This window comes from Anabas testudineus, chromosome 6, assembly GCF_900324465.2.
Source record: "Anabas testudineus chromosome 6, fAnaTes1.2, whole genome shotgun sequence".
In the NCBI taxonomy this organism is placed as follows: domain Eukaryota; kingdom Metazoa; phylum Chordata; class Actinopteri; order Anabantiformes; family Anabantidae; genus Anabas; species Anabas testudineus.
The window spans coordinates 4,217,457-4,234,155 of NC_046615.1; the positions used below are offsets into that span (position 1 = coordinate 4,217,457).

The 16,699-nt window shown below is 40.3% G+C and overlaps 1 protein-coding gene across 2 annotated transcripts; it reads left to right on the forward strand.

The window, feature by feature from the left end:
• Positions 1–167: 167 nt before the first annotated feature.
• ca5a (carbonic anhydrase Va) lies at positions 168–11,649 on the forward strand. Of its 2 annotated transcripts, none has more exons than XM_026365306.1 (7): positions 168–700; positions 3,308–3,505; positions 4,493–4,611; positions 5,893–5,988; positions 6,074–6,136; positions 6,687–6,845; positions 8,297–11,649. In XM_026365306.1, the coding sequence occupies exons 1-7, from the start codon at positions 559–561 to the stop codon at positions 8,465–8,467; spliced, it is 948 nt and encodes a 315-aa protein (XP_026221091.1). In that variant the 5' UTR covers positions 168–558; the 3' UTR covers positions 8,468–11,649. The 2 variants fall into 2 exon arrangements, with proteins under 2 accessions (XP_026221091.1, XP_026221092.1); XM_026365307.1 differs by lacking the exon at positions 168–700 and adding an exon at positions 729–3,204.
• The last annotated feature ends 5,050 nt before the right edge of the window (positions 11,650–16,699 follow it).

The window sequence follows — 16,699 nt, forward strand, 5'->3', positions numbered from 1 at the left end:
AAACGTTGAGGAAATACAGGATATCATTTGGAGTAAATACATTAGAAAGACACACAGTAAGTGTTTCTATTGTTATATATCAGTCGTCCCTCTGTTTACAGTACGCTCTGTACGTCTTCGACGTCGTCACTGACGCCCCTCAGTGGAAGCCTCTGATTGGTCAGCTGTGCCATGCCGTTTTATAACAGCGGACCTTCCTCATCGTTTACCGAGGGTCTCCGGTGGAAGGACGCGATTTACCCGGTAACACCGACGTCTTATGCAAACGGCAGTCGGTGTTTACTGTCACTTTTTGACGGCGTGTAGCGTTATCTAACGTTTAAACTTGGTCCTTCCCTCGCCTGCAGGCAAACGACAGGACGGCAGAGACAGAAAGGAGCAGCAGCCCGACAGCTGTGTTTTGCTAGCGTTAACTAACTTTTAGTGACTCGAACAATACGTCGCGCTAGCTACATGCTAGCTTAGCTTCAGGTAAAACGGCACGACGAGACGCGTTTGGGGCGTTTTAGCGCTTTCTGTAGCCGCTTGCAGGGGGCTGGCAGCGCCAGGCTGATCAACATGGTGACTCTATCATCCGTAATAAGACCCCTGTCGTCCCAGCTTCACCGACAGCTCGTCAGACACTCCAAGAGCCACCGGATAACACCCGTCAGGAGATGCAACCTCACGGCGTGCTCAAGCAAATATGTCCTGTCGCAGAGTAAGTACGAGAAAACGTTTTGTTCCGTCATGTTACACAATGTTTGTTGTTTTCTCCAAACGACACAGCTGTTCATTGTACGGCTGCAAAAGGAGACACTTTAAGCTCGGACATTGTCGACCGCAGTGTGTATCAGTGTGGGGTTGGTTTGGTTTTCACTCTTTTTGTAGCTCTAGAGCTTTTAATTGTTTTTAAAGTCACATAGCATCAGTAAATGGACACTTACTTCTGTTGTCATCTGAAAAACGTGCATAGAGAGAACGTCAAAGTGCGGACTGGACTGTCCTCATCACTGGATTTGGATCCAACAGTCCTGTGTTGACTCCCCTGTGGTTGGGACTGAGCTCTGGCTCCAGGTTTTCCTAACAAGTATACATTTCCCCTTTGAAGCCCTTTGACCCACATAGGAGCCTTTATGGTATGTCACTGCACATATGTAGGGTCAGGGGGGTTGCTCTCTGCTTGTCCCGTTACACCACACCTAGTCTAGTCTGTATGTCTTTAAGAAGGGAATTATCCACACATCTCAGGCTGCAGCACCCAGGAAGTGGACATTACATAAAATGTGCAGTATTAAGGTACACCTTACCAACTTGTGGTCATTATAAACATCTAAACAGTATTTGTCAGCTCAAAAATATCTGGTATGAGTCTGCTCCTTTAAAAGTTAACTCCAGTATAAATCATTTCTCTCATACATGTAAATGTGTCCATTGTAGCTTTATGGCTCACTCTAATTCCTAACACCTCTGCTGTAGAAAATCAGGGAAAACAAGCTGTCTAACAAATATTTGATATCAGAATCATGCCTCATTCCCTTTCTCACTAAACTATGCACTATACGCTCCCTTTCTTGCTATCTTCATGGTCAGGGTCAAAAGACGTAAAGGATACATGAACTCTTAGTACACTATTAAAAGAAAAAGAAAAGTTTCTACAACAAGAAATAAAACCTAGTTAATGGCAGCAAACCTAGACTCACGTACTTGAAGGTGTTCCTCCGCCACACCTCAGTAAGGAACTACCTTTTGGGGAAAAAAGCTTCTCACCAAAATAAGTCAGTGTGCAAGTTGCTGTCAGTGTGGATCCCTGTAAGTTTGCTTAATGGCCAAGACATATTTATTTACATAGGGAGTCATAGGGAGATTATATATAGATCTATCTATCTTATGTTTTTTCTATCTTTAAATTTTGACATACCCGTTGAACTTGGTGCCCTTTGGTGAGTCAAATTATACAAAAGAAATGTTTGGAAGTGGAAAAATAGTCCAGTGCAGCCAAGCTCTTTTTCAGCCATGGTAATAAACACATTTCACATTTAACTTTAACAAGCTTGTTGTCCTCGGTACTGTCTGGCCAAAGCTTTTTGAGAGAGCCTTTATGTTGACTTTGAAGTGGTTGTTTGTTACAGAGATGGCAGAACTGAGGAAGCTGTGCTAGTGTTTAACAAAAAAATATCCTATGTAGACATCTTGTATTGTGTCATCCTAAGTTAATGTGTGGCCGGGCAGAGGTTTAGCAATGTCAGCAGGTTGCTCAGGGCCCCACTGTAGAACATGTGTGTCTATTGCAGAAGATGGACCTGTGTTCAGGTTTGCCCCTCTCTTACTAATACTGGCCTGTTGATGCAGGAGACTGATAGTGTGTCTGAACTAATCTTTTTACATACACGTGTCATTTTTTTGATTCACATCACGTGAGCACAACAGCTCAGCACTGAGACGCTATGAATCAGAAAACCTCACAGCTGACAATGATCAAGTGACTGAGCACAAATGATTTTATAAGTATTTATTGTCGGTTTGTGCAACAACTGAGTCAGGCGGCCAGCTCCCCCATGAGGAGCTGGTGAAATCCGAAGATGAAGGTCATCTCCCAGCCAGACCTGCACACCTTGGCTCACAGCAGAAACCTTAAGCTCTGTGCTGGATGAATGGAGAGGAAAACAATAAACTGAGCTGCTTTTGTGCCCTCAACAACCACACAGTACCTGGTCAGGACAGAAAGGCAGATGGTTTTAAAATTTAAAGGTGGTTTAAAGTTTTTTTTTTTTTTCTTTTTCTTTGTGGATTTCAAGATTAAAGGAATATAGAGAGGAGCTGGTAAGCAATGGGAGCCGAGTTTCGGGTAATTAGAAGTTATTTTAGTTGACAGAAGTTGGCTGGAGTTGGCATTTCGGCGGACCAGAGGTCCCGATCTGATTTCCTCTGGTGTGGAGGGGAGCTGGGGGCGTGCCAGAACATTCCGTGTGTCATTTTCTGCACAGCCAGCCCACTTCTCTTATTTTGTAATTTCCTTTTAGGAAAAAATGTATGAGGTCTAGGAGGAACTACCAGTGCTTGCTTTTCTCCTTTTCATTCATTTCCTTCTCTAGATAGGAGGATTGTGTGTGTGTTTTAGGACTATTCCTGTGTCATTTTTTGAACAACTTCTTTGTAAGGTAGCTTTAAACTTTACAATGGACTATGTAAAAATGCAGGAAGCGGGAGAGCACATCATGAAAAGTAGGTGTCAGATTTTTTTTTCCCGTTTTTTTACTTTTTACATGGACAGAAGGTGTAACTTTTCTTTTGGTTTCCTTCCTCCACTACCTCTCCTCTTCTCCAGTGCATCCCATGTGGCAGGGACCCCTCGCAGTACCAGGAGGTGATCGTCAGTCTCCCATCGACATTGTTGTACGGAAGAGTGTCCTTGATTCGGCGCTGAAACCTCTTGTCCCTGATTACGACCCAGACACATGCCAACAAATCTGGAACAATGGTTACTCCTTCCTGGTTGAGTATGATGACACTACAGATAAGTCCAGTGAGTACTCCTCCGTCTTTTCTATACGTATTCTCCTAAAAAAGAATAATGATCTCAGTCCTGCCATTAATTTCCCCGTAGATGCTATGAAGTAAAATTATCATGTTATTAACTGTTCTGCTGGAAGCAAGTTAGTAGTTTTCCTTTTCACTTTGAACAGACTGAGGGAAATCTCTGCAGGGGGAGTACATGTTTCGATTAATACAAGAGGATTATCTACTTCTGCAACCCCCATAAAGAGCCCCCAGTCTGCTAGAAAATCCAACAGTTAGTGCTACATAGAAAGCAGCTGATACAAACCAAAACTGCTACGTGGAGCTGGTGTCTGTCATGTGACTTGCGTGTCTCTCCTGACCTCAACAACTACTATATAATCTGTCTTTACAGTGTTGGTTACTTTGGTATAATTACTGAGCGGCACTACAGCCGTCATGCCTCCAAATAGAAATGTTGTTTAAAATTACAAATCTTTTAAAGCTTCGAAAATGAACCACTTTATAGGTGTCAGATGCTCTCAGTCTTTGTTTTGTGAGGTTAGTCTGGTACTGAGGAACAAAAACAAGTTTATAACAGAAGTGGAGAATTTTATTACCACCAATATAAACAGTGAAACAGTGGCTAACTAAGAACACAGACGCAACAGCTGCTGTATGTGTAGATAAGCAGCAGTCCTTATCTGTCGGTAGCATAAATGGCAATGGTATACACTTTATAATAATAATAATAAAAAGGAATTATTGTATTGATGATTGCAAAATGTCAAAAGATGTTTCTGCCTGGACAACAATAACAACACATGTCCTGGGAGGAATGATTTCCTCCTTTTTTTTTTTTTTTTTAGGAGGAAACAACAACTAGACAGTGAGATATGATCTTACTCCATTGGAGGACTGGTATCTCATTTTTAGAGCAATGCGTGCTGAGTCATCTGCATTTCTCAAAGTATAATGCACTAATCTGCACTCTTCCTTTAACTTTCTCCTGCAGCGCTGAAAGGTGGTCCCCTGCAAGACAAATTCAGGCTGTGTCAGTTCCACTTTCACTGGGGAGAGTGCAACGCCTGGGGCTCAGAGCACACAGTGGACAAGAGGCTGTTCCCTGCAGAGGTACTGTTCTGTGACCGTAACATCCACATGCTAACACATAGGAGAACTTGAATTGGGGTCAGGGGTGTCAGAATGTTTCCAGAAACCAATAAAGAGTACACTCCCACATCTAACATCATATACTGTATACTTCAACATCACTGCAGTGAGGTAAAAAGATGTAATTATAATTGTTTTGGTTTGGAGATCTGCTTTAATGTTGATATGATATATAAATGTATCTGTCAGAGACCCCTAGAAAGTAAAGGCAATAAAGATCACCCTGTACTTTACCTCAAAAGATCTTAACACTGAATGGAATATTTAAGTTTATAATTTTTAACATTGATGTGCATTTTATGGATTTAAAACTAAATCTACAAGTGAAGGGGGTCTGAATAGTAGGGCTCTAAAAGACAGAGGTTGAGAAAAATTCAGTTAGTCCCCAGTAGTTACCTTCCACATGACCAAATGTGGAAATGTTTTCTCAAGGGTTAAGAGAAGCAAGGAGAAATGGAAGGGAAAATGTACGTACACTGTTTACACAGTGTGAGTGTTGACTTTGTTTGAGGTCTTTCCTCCTGTTTGTGTGTTCCTGTTGGAAACAAGGATAACTATGGAGAGTTGTGTGTTGGTAACATCATGTTTGCTGCAGAACAGGCTTCATGACACAGTGTTTTTATTAAAAGTTTTTTTCTGTTGGTTGTATAGCTCACATCAGGTGTTCTGCTAAATCTTTGGATCCAGCTGTGTTCCTCTGGAAGACAAACAGAATGAGTGGTAATAGAGACTGGTACAGTTGTCCAGTCTCACGTTTGACAACAGAACATCTATTTTTATGTTGTTCCATTAACCTCAGTACGCTTATGTAACACAAGGTTCCACTGACTTTGTGTGCGCGCACACATGTCAAACCATTGCTGGTGGTGTTTGGAATGTGTCCATGTCTTGGTTTTCATCACTCAGCAGTTTGTACGTGTGTACAAAAGATCAGGTTACCGTCCTCAGTGAGAACACTCTTTGTTTGTGGGTTCAGTTTTCAGCCATGTTGTTTGACTTTGATGATCAGAACTTAGTCTGAAATAGTCAGTAAGTCAGTAAACTGCAAAACACATCACTGTAAATTCAAGTCCCCTGAAGAACTTTATTTTGAAAAGAAAGAATTAGCAGGTCGATTTGAGGACAGAAGGATTAAGCCTAAGATGAGGGCAATGGGTTAAACATTTGTGTGTGATGTCTATCATAAACAGACACACGTTTACATCTGAGTTAATGTTTTATGTTCTGTGTGTGTGTTCCCAGCTCCACATGGTCCACTGGAACTCTGACAAGTACAGTTTGTTTGAAGAGGCAGTGATGGAGGATAATGGACTTGCTGTTATCGGTGTCTTTCTTAAGGTACACCACACTACACTACAGCACCATCTTAAACGTAGCTGTGCACTGTGAGTACGGTCCAGATGAATGTTTAATCTTTGGGTAGGTGGGAAAGAGACACGAGGGGCTGCAGAAACTGGTGGACGCCCTGCCGGCAATCAGACACAAGGTTAGTGACTGTGTTTTTTGTTTTTGATGAAGTGCTGATCTCTGAAATGAACTCAATGACCAGGTGACCAAATAACCTTTACTGCTAATGAATGAAAACTACACCTTACAGAAGGTAGATTTTGATGCCCCCTAGTGGTTCAGTAGAAACTACAACAGTAGAGCTTGACCTCTCTTGGGCATTGAATTGTCTTTCCTGGAAATAAATTATTACATTTCAATATTTTTATACTGGTGATTGTACCATATAAAGATGATGGAATTGAAGTCATACTGATAAGTTCTTGTGTATATGCATGTATAACGTGCTACTTCTCAGCATGTTTTATATTGGATAATGACTTCAAAGACATGCATGTTAGGTTATTGGTTACTCTTGTCCATAATTTTGAGTGTGAATGTTGCCTGTTCAGGGTGTACCCCGCCTCTTGCACAGTGACAGCTGAGACACAGACTCTCTGTGTTGTTGCTGAACGTAAAATAGTTCAACCCACAGGTATCTTAGCTGACTGCTGTGCTCCATACATGTGTCTGTCTCTGGTGGTCTGCAGGACAGTGTGGTGGAGTTCACCAGGTTCGACCCTGCCTGTCTGTTACCTAGTAACATTGATGACTACTGGACGTACCACGGATCTCTGACAACACCTCCTCTGACAGAGTCTGTTTCCTGGATCATTATGAAGCAGCACATAGAAGTCAGCCATGACCAGGTGTGTGTGTGTGTGTGTGTGTGTGTGTGTGTGTGTGTGTGTGTGTGTGTGTGTACTTGAGTGTGTGTGTGTGTGTGTGTGTGTACTTGAGTGTGTGTGTGTGTGTGTGTGTGAAAGGCCACTGTTTCAGACCTTGAGAGTGATTGATGACATTTTGGCAAAGTAAAGACACTTTTACTGGCCATTTCTCATAGATCTTCAAAGCACTGTTTGAAAGATCTGATCTTTATCTAAATCAAGAGTATAAAGAAATACAATATGTCTAAAATAATAATACTAAAAATTCAGATCTTTCATTCTTTCCTTTCATATCTTTATTGAGAACAACCATAAAAATCTCATAGTGATGGTGGAAAAGTCTGAACCCTTGGCAATAACCTCAACCAGGCACTTCCTGTAGCTGTGGATCAGGACTGCACATTGTTCAGGAGGAATTTTAGCCCATTCTTCCTGCAGAACTCCTTTAGCTCTGTCATATTCTTTAGATGTCTCGTGTGTGGCTCTCTTCAAGTCGTTCCATAGCATCTCTATTGGGTTGAGGTCTGGGCTCTGACCACTCTTAAAGGTGGATTTTGTTTTTCTGAAGCAAAGCTGTTTTCATTTGTCCTGTTGTCTCACCCAACGTCTACAGAGTGTCACGTGACGTACGGAAATTGTCACATTAAGCTGAGGAATTTTTTGATACACTTGGGAATTTGGTGTTGGATCTTTCCTGGTTGTGGTTCCTTTTCTTTCTGTCTGTTTTGAGAACAATGGTAATGAGGCAAAACAATTTCCCTCTGGGATTAATAACGTTTTTTTGAATCTTGAATCTTGAATCTTGAATTTATCTTCACCTCAATCACTGCAAGCAGTTCCAATGATGCCTTCAAATCTTTGGCTGTCACTCGGGGTTGTTTCTTTACCTCATTGATGCGGTAAAGAATAAAATTATGTTAATATATATTTAGAATGTTTATTGTGCTCTTCATTGTCTAGCTGTAGAGTGGTGAATTTACTTATGCTAACACCTGGCTCCATTATTCAGAATTGGATTTGTCATATTATTTTAGGCGCATTATATATGTTGATACTCTTGATTTTGATGATCAGATCAGATTTTATAACAAATTAATTCCAGAAAGCAATACAATTCCAAAAGGTTCACATACTTTTTTTTTTTTTTTTTTTCTCTTCACTGTACGTTTAAATGACTGACTGAGGTTGAGCTGTTCTATAGACCCACCACCAGAGGGTTCCTGTTACCCCTTAGAGTAAAACTCAAAGTAGCAGTTCTGGTTTTAAAAACTGGTTCCACAAGTATGTTAATCAACCAACAGCCCTTATTCTGACTTCAGTATGTCCCTGTTTGGAGGATCAGGAACAACTAGCATGACAACATTTTTTACTTAAGTGGTGCTACATAGATTAGCCTTTGAAAACTGTGTGACTCTTTTTTTCTGACCCATCAGCTGGCGGTCTTCCGGAGCCTCCTGTTTACCTCAGCGGAGGAAGACGTACAGAAGAGTATGGTGAACAACTTCCGCGTGCAGCAGCCTCTCTGTGGTCGCAACGTCCGCTCTTCCTTCAGCCCCTTCCTTCAGGAGATGCCGTCGGCTGAAGGCGACAAGCACAATCACTGATGCTGCTGGACTTACATTCTCGCACAGTAACGCACTCTGTGACCACTGTTACATGCAGTGACTGCACCAACATTATTTCTTCTGTGTGAACAACTGTCCAGATCTTTCTTTATACTGCAACAACACAGTGCTGCTCATTAGCCTTCGAAACATAAAGTATAACTTCTGTTATACTTAATGACAACAGGCAGGGTTTAGAGACATTTCTGGTTCTGGGTAGTTGAAATGTTTACTATCTTTAGATTTTTCCGATTTTGGTTTGGACTGTTCTGACAAACCTATAAGGTTTGTATAAACCAGTAAGGTATGGTTGCTGTGGGAACATGTGTAGTTGTACTAGTTTTTAACAATAGGAATCATATTGATTTTACATCTACAGTTTATTCAGTTACTGTACATGAGTTTGTGCCTGCAGCTCAGTGCAGAGATTCACACTGAGCTGGAAGTAAAAACTCAGCAGCATCTGCTCTGATGTCCTGGTGGTCATATTTTGTCCATATAAGGAGGCTGGAGCTGCTGATGCTACTTTATGGAACAATCACTAGGAGATCTGGGAGTGAATCTCTCTAGCAGAATATTTAGTATTTCAAATATTGTCAATGTTTTATATCACAATGCCACTTTTAAAAATCCTGTCTGTTTTCAGACTTATTATTTACATTATTAAGATGAAAAGAATGTATATTTTCTTCACCTGTTACAAAGAGATTACACACTGTACAGTACATCTGACATTCAGAAGCCTTTATTTCCTACATACAGTTAGAAAACTCTACTGAGCCTTGGTTCTTCTGCCTGGAACCTTTTGTTAAACATTTTACTAATATGCACAAATATTCCAGGTTATCAGAGCAATACATGTACTTTATGGATATTCTGATCAAATTAGCAGATTAGTTTTTATTACTCTGACTTAATAGCAGTTTGCAGTACCACCACAGTGCCTTAAATGTTCTTTGCTGGAAGAGTTTCTCCAGCACATTTCAGAGTTTGAAATTTATCTCTCTCCACAAATGTGTCGTTAAGCTGTGGTTGAAGTACAGTGACAGTAAAGGACTTCAGTTAATGTAGCTGTTAATACTGTTAATACAGATCACTTGAAACTTTGAGTGAGCGGCTGATTTCTGATTCATTTTTCTGATTTCGACACTTTGGACAAATTAAATGTTAATGTTTTTGGTTATCAATGGGGTTCCACATATAGTTGATTTGTAGAATCTTTTATAACTGGTCTAAACTTCAACTTTATTTTTATTTTTTTAAATAAGTTTCAAATGCACAATAACACATAATATTGGAGAGGTTTTCCAACACATGTACAGGGGGACACACTGGGACCAACACACTCGTGCATCATATCGTCAGCGTGCTTATGATTTTACTGGCTTCCACTATTTGAGCTACTTGAGGCGTACTTGATTTATCTCATGCAGAGCTGTAAAACTCCCCCACTCTAAGCTACGGTAAATCAGAAGTCTTCTCCTTATGTTTTTAACTGGTGATGCAACCTTGCATCATGTAAAAGTAGTCAAGCAGACCATCTGTTTTGGCTCATGTCCAACAGAAGTGGTGAATCTTGTATGTAGCACTTTTAGAAAGAGAATGAGGGTTTGAGGAAATGATAGAAGAGGGAGGCCGAAAGATAATACGATGTCCCATTTTACTGTGGGACAGGAATCATGGTACTGTAACCCACATCAGATCTGTCCATGTGTGAAGGTTTCCTGCACTGACATAGAGTTGAGAGGTCACAGTTGTCCTGATAATCCCTCAGTAACAAAGGAACTGTCTAAATGGGCCCCTCATCTCCTTTAGAATAACCTCCTCCCGCCTTTAAACAGACGCTGACATCATGCATACACACCCTGCTCTATCTTCCTAGTAGGTCCTCCATCAGCTCCCCATTTGAGGCCTAGCCTGACGCCGTACTGAATAGTCGAACAGGACATGTATTGAAAAGATGCGGTGTGCACTGAGTGTTGTTAATTCATGGTGACGGCTGCAGACCCACTACATAAACAGAGAAGGGGCTGATCTGGGCAGGTTTGTGAGGATATTTGAAGTGCAGAGAAGACTGCTTTGACAGAACATGGTCCTTTATTCACACATGAAGCAATACAGAGTCTGTGTATTATTGTAACATGGAGACAAGGGACTCAGTACTGCCTTTATCTTTTAGCAGTATTTTATTTTTATACACTGTTCGCCCAAAAAAAAAAAAAAAAAAAAAGAAGCCACACAGCAATCTCCTTAGCTGTTTCCTTTGCTTGATTCCTGCCAATAATTAGATTCTTCTTAAGCAGATTAACATATTTTCCACGACCACAGGATGTGTCTTCAGATATGGTTGTTTAAGAAATGAGAAGCTACTCACTGCATCAGTTAGTTAAATAACTTGTTGCCAGCTGAAAGATAATCATCCAAGCAGTAATTATCCAGTGGGAGGATCTTAACTATTTGCTCAGTTAAATCCAGGAGGTGACAGTTTTTTTTTTTTTTTTTTTTGGACGGGCAGTGTATTTTAATTATGCACCATGATTTGCCTTCATGTTTCAAGTAAAATGCCTTCAAGGCATTTTACTTATGTCCAGTTACTTATTTTATGCCTTTTATAAGCTGTCACTATGTTCACATTATCAAATCAGTTTTTGGTGACTTTGTTCTTAGATGGTAAAAACATTAGATGATTTTTTTTTTTTAAAACCTATTTACTTCTTTACAAGTTTAAAATTCATCTCCTGACTTATTTCACCATCTGTCTTTATAACTGTGTTATACGGTTCATGATGTTTTAAGTTTAAGTTGAATCTTTCTTTGCCTTCTGTTGCTTCATGTGATGTTTTAGTAGGTGTATGTTATGTATGCCGTACACTGTCTGCAGTACTTATTTTAGCTGTTTATTTGTCCAGTTTCAACATTCCTGCCTTGCAGGCATCAGCTTGGCCCCTCGCCCCTCCCAGCATGCCTTGCTCCACCTGGTTGGCTTCTTGCCCCATCCAGCTGTGGAACTAGGAAGCATCTTGACCCCAGGGAGGAATATTAAAAAGCACCCAATAGTGTCACATGATGTAGTTGTGAAGATTATTTGTACTAGATGACATATTGAAATAAACATAGTATTAAAAGGACTGATTTATCTGTGTGCTTTGTAGTTGTGTTGAAAAAAAGTGGTGAGTACTTTACTGTCCAGTGTGAAGCCACATTACTTACACATTTATTGCATGTTTAAAGGAGTTCTTATGAGATCTTACAAAAACACAGTACAATTTGCCAACATTTGAACAGTTGCAGTTATTTTTTCCCATTACTCCAGGTATTTCTGACTAACTTAAATAAAATAAAAAATGTACATGAGATTAATTTAATGTTATGAAATCTGTTTTTCTTTCAAACACAATACATTGAATACATCGTATATACAATACATGAATATAAATTGGCCAAAGTATGAGCCCAGAGTAGATTTACCACTGATCAAAGTAAAAGTATCCAAGGGATCAAAATGAATAGCAAAAGTACAATGTGAAATGTGATTATCTTATAAGTACATCTGAATGTAGGAAGTCCAACATTTGGTAAGTTTTGGTTTTATTTAATATGGCAAAATCATTATTATGACAAAAAAATCTAAACTCAAAGCACAAGTCAGTGAACATCTCTTGTAGTTCAGTTAACTTGCTATAATCATTAACCAGTGGAAAGGCTGTGATGCAGCTGGAAATTTGTCCTGAAGCACTGAGGGAGGATAGAGGAGGGAATCTAGTGAGGTGGACCACAGAGGTACCTGTGAGGACTTTAAAGCTTTAGGAGCCGGCTTAACAGTTGTCCTGGATGCTTATCTATTAGAGCAGGAGTGGCCAACCCTGGTCCTTAAGAGTCACAGTCCTGCTTGTTTTCCAACTATCTCTGCATTTCCTGCTTCTGATTGGCTGAACACACCTGATCCATGTAATCAGCAGAGGGTAGGGCAGAAATAGTTGGAAAACAAGCAGGGACTGAGGCTCTTGAGGACCAGGGTTGGCCACCCCTGTATTAGAGCTTTATGGGAGCATCTAAAAAAGAAAAAGAAAAAAAAATACAAGATGCCCACAGTTTGCCAGAAGGCACGAGGGGAAATCTGAAGTCAGTGAAGCTTATGAATATGGAGTGAACCGTGCATTAGATTTCAGTTAGTAGTATTTCCAGCAAGAGGAAGTTGTATGTGGGGTTGAGACTAATTAAACTATAGCGCCTACATCACCTAGTGTACAACAGCACCATGTCCTCACTGACGTGTTTGCAAAGGTTTTTAGCCACATAGGCTGAACTTCTAAGGTGGATGAAAAGTTTTTCTAAGTGCTGTGAATCCAAAGTGAACTACAATCCCTGGACCGACAGGTCACCAGTTTTTCTAAAACATGTTTGCACCCTCGTGTTCCAGCAGAACCACCCGACCCAAAGTCTGAACTAAGTGAATAGTGAAAAACATAATAAAATAGAAACTATAATGAATAACAATTTCAAAATAAAAACCATCGCTAACTGCTTCAATCTGTCTCAGTCCCCCGCCCTAATCCAACTGATACCTTTGAAGTCTTTTGACACAGAGAGGGGATGTTTGGTGGTCCCCGCCCAGACGCCTGTGGGCCTGAGGGTGGGGTGTTTACACTCTTTTCTACACTGTTACCATGGCTGGTTGTGGTTTGAGTCTCCACCTGATTCAAAGAAATGGCGATTGAAGCTGATCTCCTGGGGTGTTTATTGTGCTTGGCCGTGGGGGGAGAAGGGCACACCAGCCAGTCTCTGCAGGGCTTCCCCTGATTGTATGAATGTGGACAGACAGACTGGAGACCCAAAGCTTTGAACTGTACAGTGTGTATGATTCTACTCTCATGCATGTAGTATGTGGACGGAAAAAGCTGGATAACCACTGAATGAAGCACAAAAAGGACAAAGCTCAGTTTATAAACCTGCCAAATTATTTTCTAATAATCGGACTAAAATATAGCTCATTAAGAAAATGCTTCATTCAATCTTAAAAGGGATGACATTAAAGGCAATTATCTCCTGTATACATGCATACCTTAAATGACCTGGACAGATTTGTTGGTACCACTAAATAAGAATCTAAATAACTGGATTGGGAGTGCACTGGTGGCCTGGTGTCTGTGGTGTGAATGTGGTTTTCTTAGATCTGGTCCACCTTGGGACCCTTGTTGTTGTGTCCTGCCCTCTCTCTCTTTCCCCATGTTCCCATTTTGCGTCTCCACAGTTAGTGTGTCATATAAAGGCTAAAAACACATCTTCATCATATTGAAATAGAAAAAAGTAGCCACTCAGCTGTTTGGTATCAGTGTGTGCATCATACTGAACAGGCAGTAGGACAGAACGAAGAACAACCTTCAAATAGATACAAACTGGTGGGAAACCTGCTGGATTCTGTTGAAAATTGAGTCATAACTTTCTGATTTCACACCTCCAGGTAGGAGAGAAGATCTGCTGATTTTTTTTTTTTAAACTGTGTAGCAGTTTTAATGTTTACTGTGTTTGCCATTTCAGTTTATTGTGTAATGTACAGCTAATGAGAATGCTATTACTTTTGCATTTTATTATATAGCAACATGCTGGACAAACTCAGCCTACGTTGTAAGTAATTTAATATTTAAAGGGCTCCTTGCTGGTATGTAGTCAAGTCATTTAACAGCTCATTTAATTTCACGTGTAGCCCATGTTGTATTGTATTGTATGTCTATTGACAGACAGTGCAAGAATGCCGCTTATGTTTAGTTTGCTCTACAGTGACCTTGTTCTCTTTAGTGAAGCAGAGATGAAAAGACAAAGATGAAGAATGTAGATTCTAATTAGAGACCTCGTCTTCCTGCCGTCCCTCTGTTTTCGGTCACTCCACAAAGTTCCCCAGTTGTCCATACAGGCAGAGATATAAACAGGAACATACAATGAGAGGTCCTGCCTCTGAACTCCAAGTCCCATCCAGCTGCTCTTCCTCCTTATGTTCATCCTCTTTTACTCATCTCTGTGCACCGTAGCCCCTCTGATCTGCTGTGTTTAGTGTTCTAGTTATTTGGAACAATGGACTTCCATCCAAGCGGTCCTTGCTTTCATTTGAATGCAGTCTAAACTGGTTTGCTGTGGATGAAAAGTCACTGTGCCTTATTTCGTAATACAGTCACATTGAGGCCGCTCTGTTACGGCTCTATACTAAATCACAGACTTCCATAAAATTAGAATTTGCTGATATGACACCTTGTCAACTATGCTTACTACAGTTTCTATGTTTGAAGGCTCATATCTTTGTCACTTGTCAAAAAGCTGGTAAGAGAGCCAAATTAAAAAAATCCAAATCTAAAATTGCATTCAAGGTTTTACAGGTCTCCTCAGCTCCCCAGTTGTTTTCTTTTAGGATCATACCATGAAGTTGCTCCGACATTCTTTTATACCTAATGATGAGACAGTCACCTTCTTCCTTATAATAATTTGAACCCGTATTAATAGAACTCCTTTACCATTCAGTTTGAGGTCACTTAAAAATTTCCATGAAAACAGAAGTGAAAGGAGTGTGAGTAAAAATGAATAGGAAATAGTCATTCACAAAGTTATAATTGTGAAATTAAATGTGTATGATGAAATTGGCTACAATCAAACTACATGCACAGGTTGACATGGCATTGTAAAATGGACTGACAACCTTCCTTCTTCAAGATCTCTTTTGTGCAAAACTCCCACTTTACAAAGCAGCCCCAGACCATCATGCTGCCTCCACTCTCATGCACATGTCTCTGTAGTATGTGGACGAAAAAAGCTGGATAACCACATAACAGATTTGTTGGTACCTCTAAATAAGAATCTAAATAACTGGATTGGGATTGCACTGGTGGCCTAGTATCGGGTCCACCTTGGGACCCTTGTTGTGTGTTGTGTCTGTCCCCATGTTCCCATTCTTTCTTCTTCACAGTCAGTCTATCGTATAAAGGCTAAAAACACATCTATATCATATTCAAATAGAGAAAAGTAGCCACTCTGCTGTTTGGTATCAGTGTGTGCATCACACTGAACAGGCAGTAGGACAGAATCGGAGACAGGACAGAAAATTATAGACAAGCATTTTAAAGGTTGAGGCTATAAGACCATCTCCAAGCAGCTTTATGTTCCAGTTGCAAATATAAAGGTCTTTATGGTCCATGGTACTGTGGCAAGGGGAGAAAAACTGACCCTCAACGATAGACAAAGAACAACCTTATATGATATGATATGAGCTGGTGGGAAACCTGCTGGATTCTGTTGAAAATGGAATCATAACTTTCTGATTTCACACCTCCAGGTAGGAGAGAAGATCTGCTGAGAAAACTGAAAACTACAGCTTGAAGAAGAAATGTCCTTCCTGACTCATAAAGCAACAACATGTGAAACAGGGTCTTAGTTTTGCAGCATGCGTTGCATCATCATGGTTATTAGTCACTGTAGTAATAATACAAATAGTTGTGCAAATCACAGGCAACCTTGGTAAATGCAGAATCACAAGTTGTACACGATCATAACTAAAAACACACCATTCTTAGGATGTGTGGTTCAGTCAAGTCCTATTGAAACACATTACTCATGAAATCAAATGGAATATTCCATGTGCACATAAAGTAAGTTTCTAGAAATAGAAATAACAATACCATAGTAAACAATTGATAATATCTTCTTCAAGATCGCTTTCGTGCAAAACTCCTACTTTACAAAGCAGCACCAGACCATCATGCTTCCTCCACCATGCTTGATGTCAGATACAAAAATTCTCATTCTGAACACGGACATGAATTAGTCTTTTATTCTAATCTTTCTTTGTCTTTTGTCTGTTATTTTGCCCATCTTGATCATTTTCTTTTGTTAGCCAGTCACTTTCCAAGAGTCATCTCTACACTGTTGACACTTACACTGCTCTTTTAAGGGCACTATTTGATGAGGCTGAGAAGTACCAACATCATTTACAGTGACAAAACAATTATTTCATGGAAACAATGCCATCTTTAATGCAACTTCCAGACTGTGGCAGGTGGATTTAAGACCACTGTTTCAACCTCAGCCTTTCCAGAAACATCAGCAAGAACGAACTAAGCAGTGCTCCACACTCCTCACAAGTGCTTTGTTTCATCGCCAACTGTTTTGTGGACAATGCTGGGTGGACCCTGGGTGCGATTGTGTGTTTTTATGATTTCAGTGGTCAGCCTTCATGCACATTCCACAGGA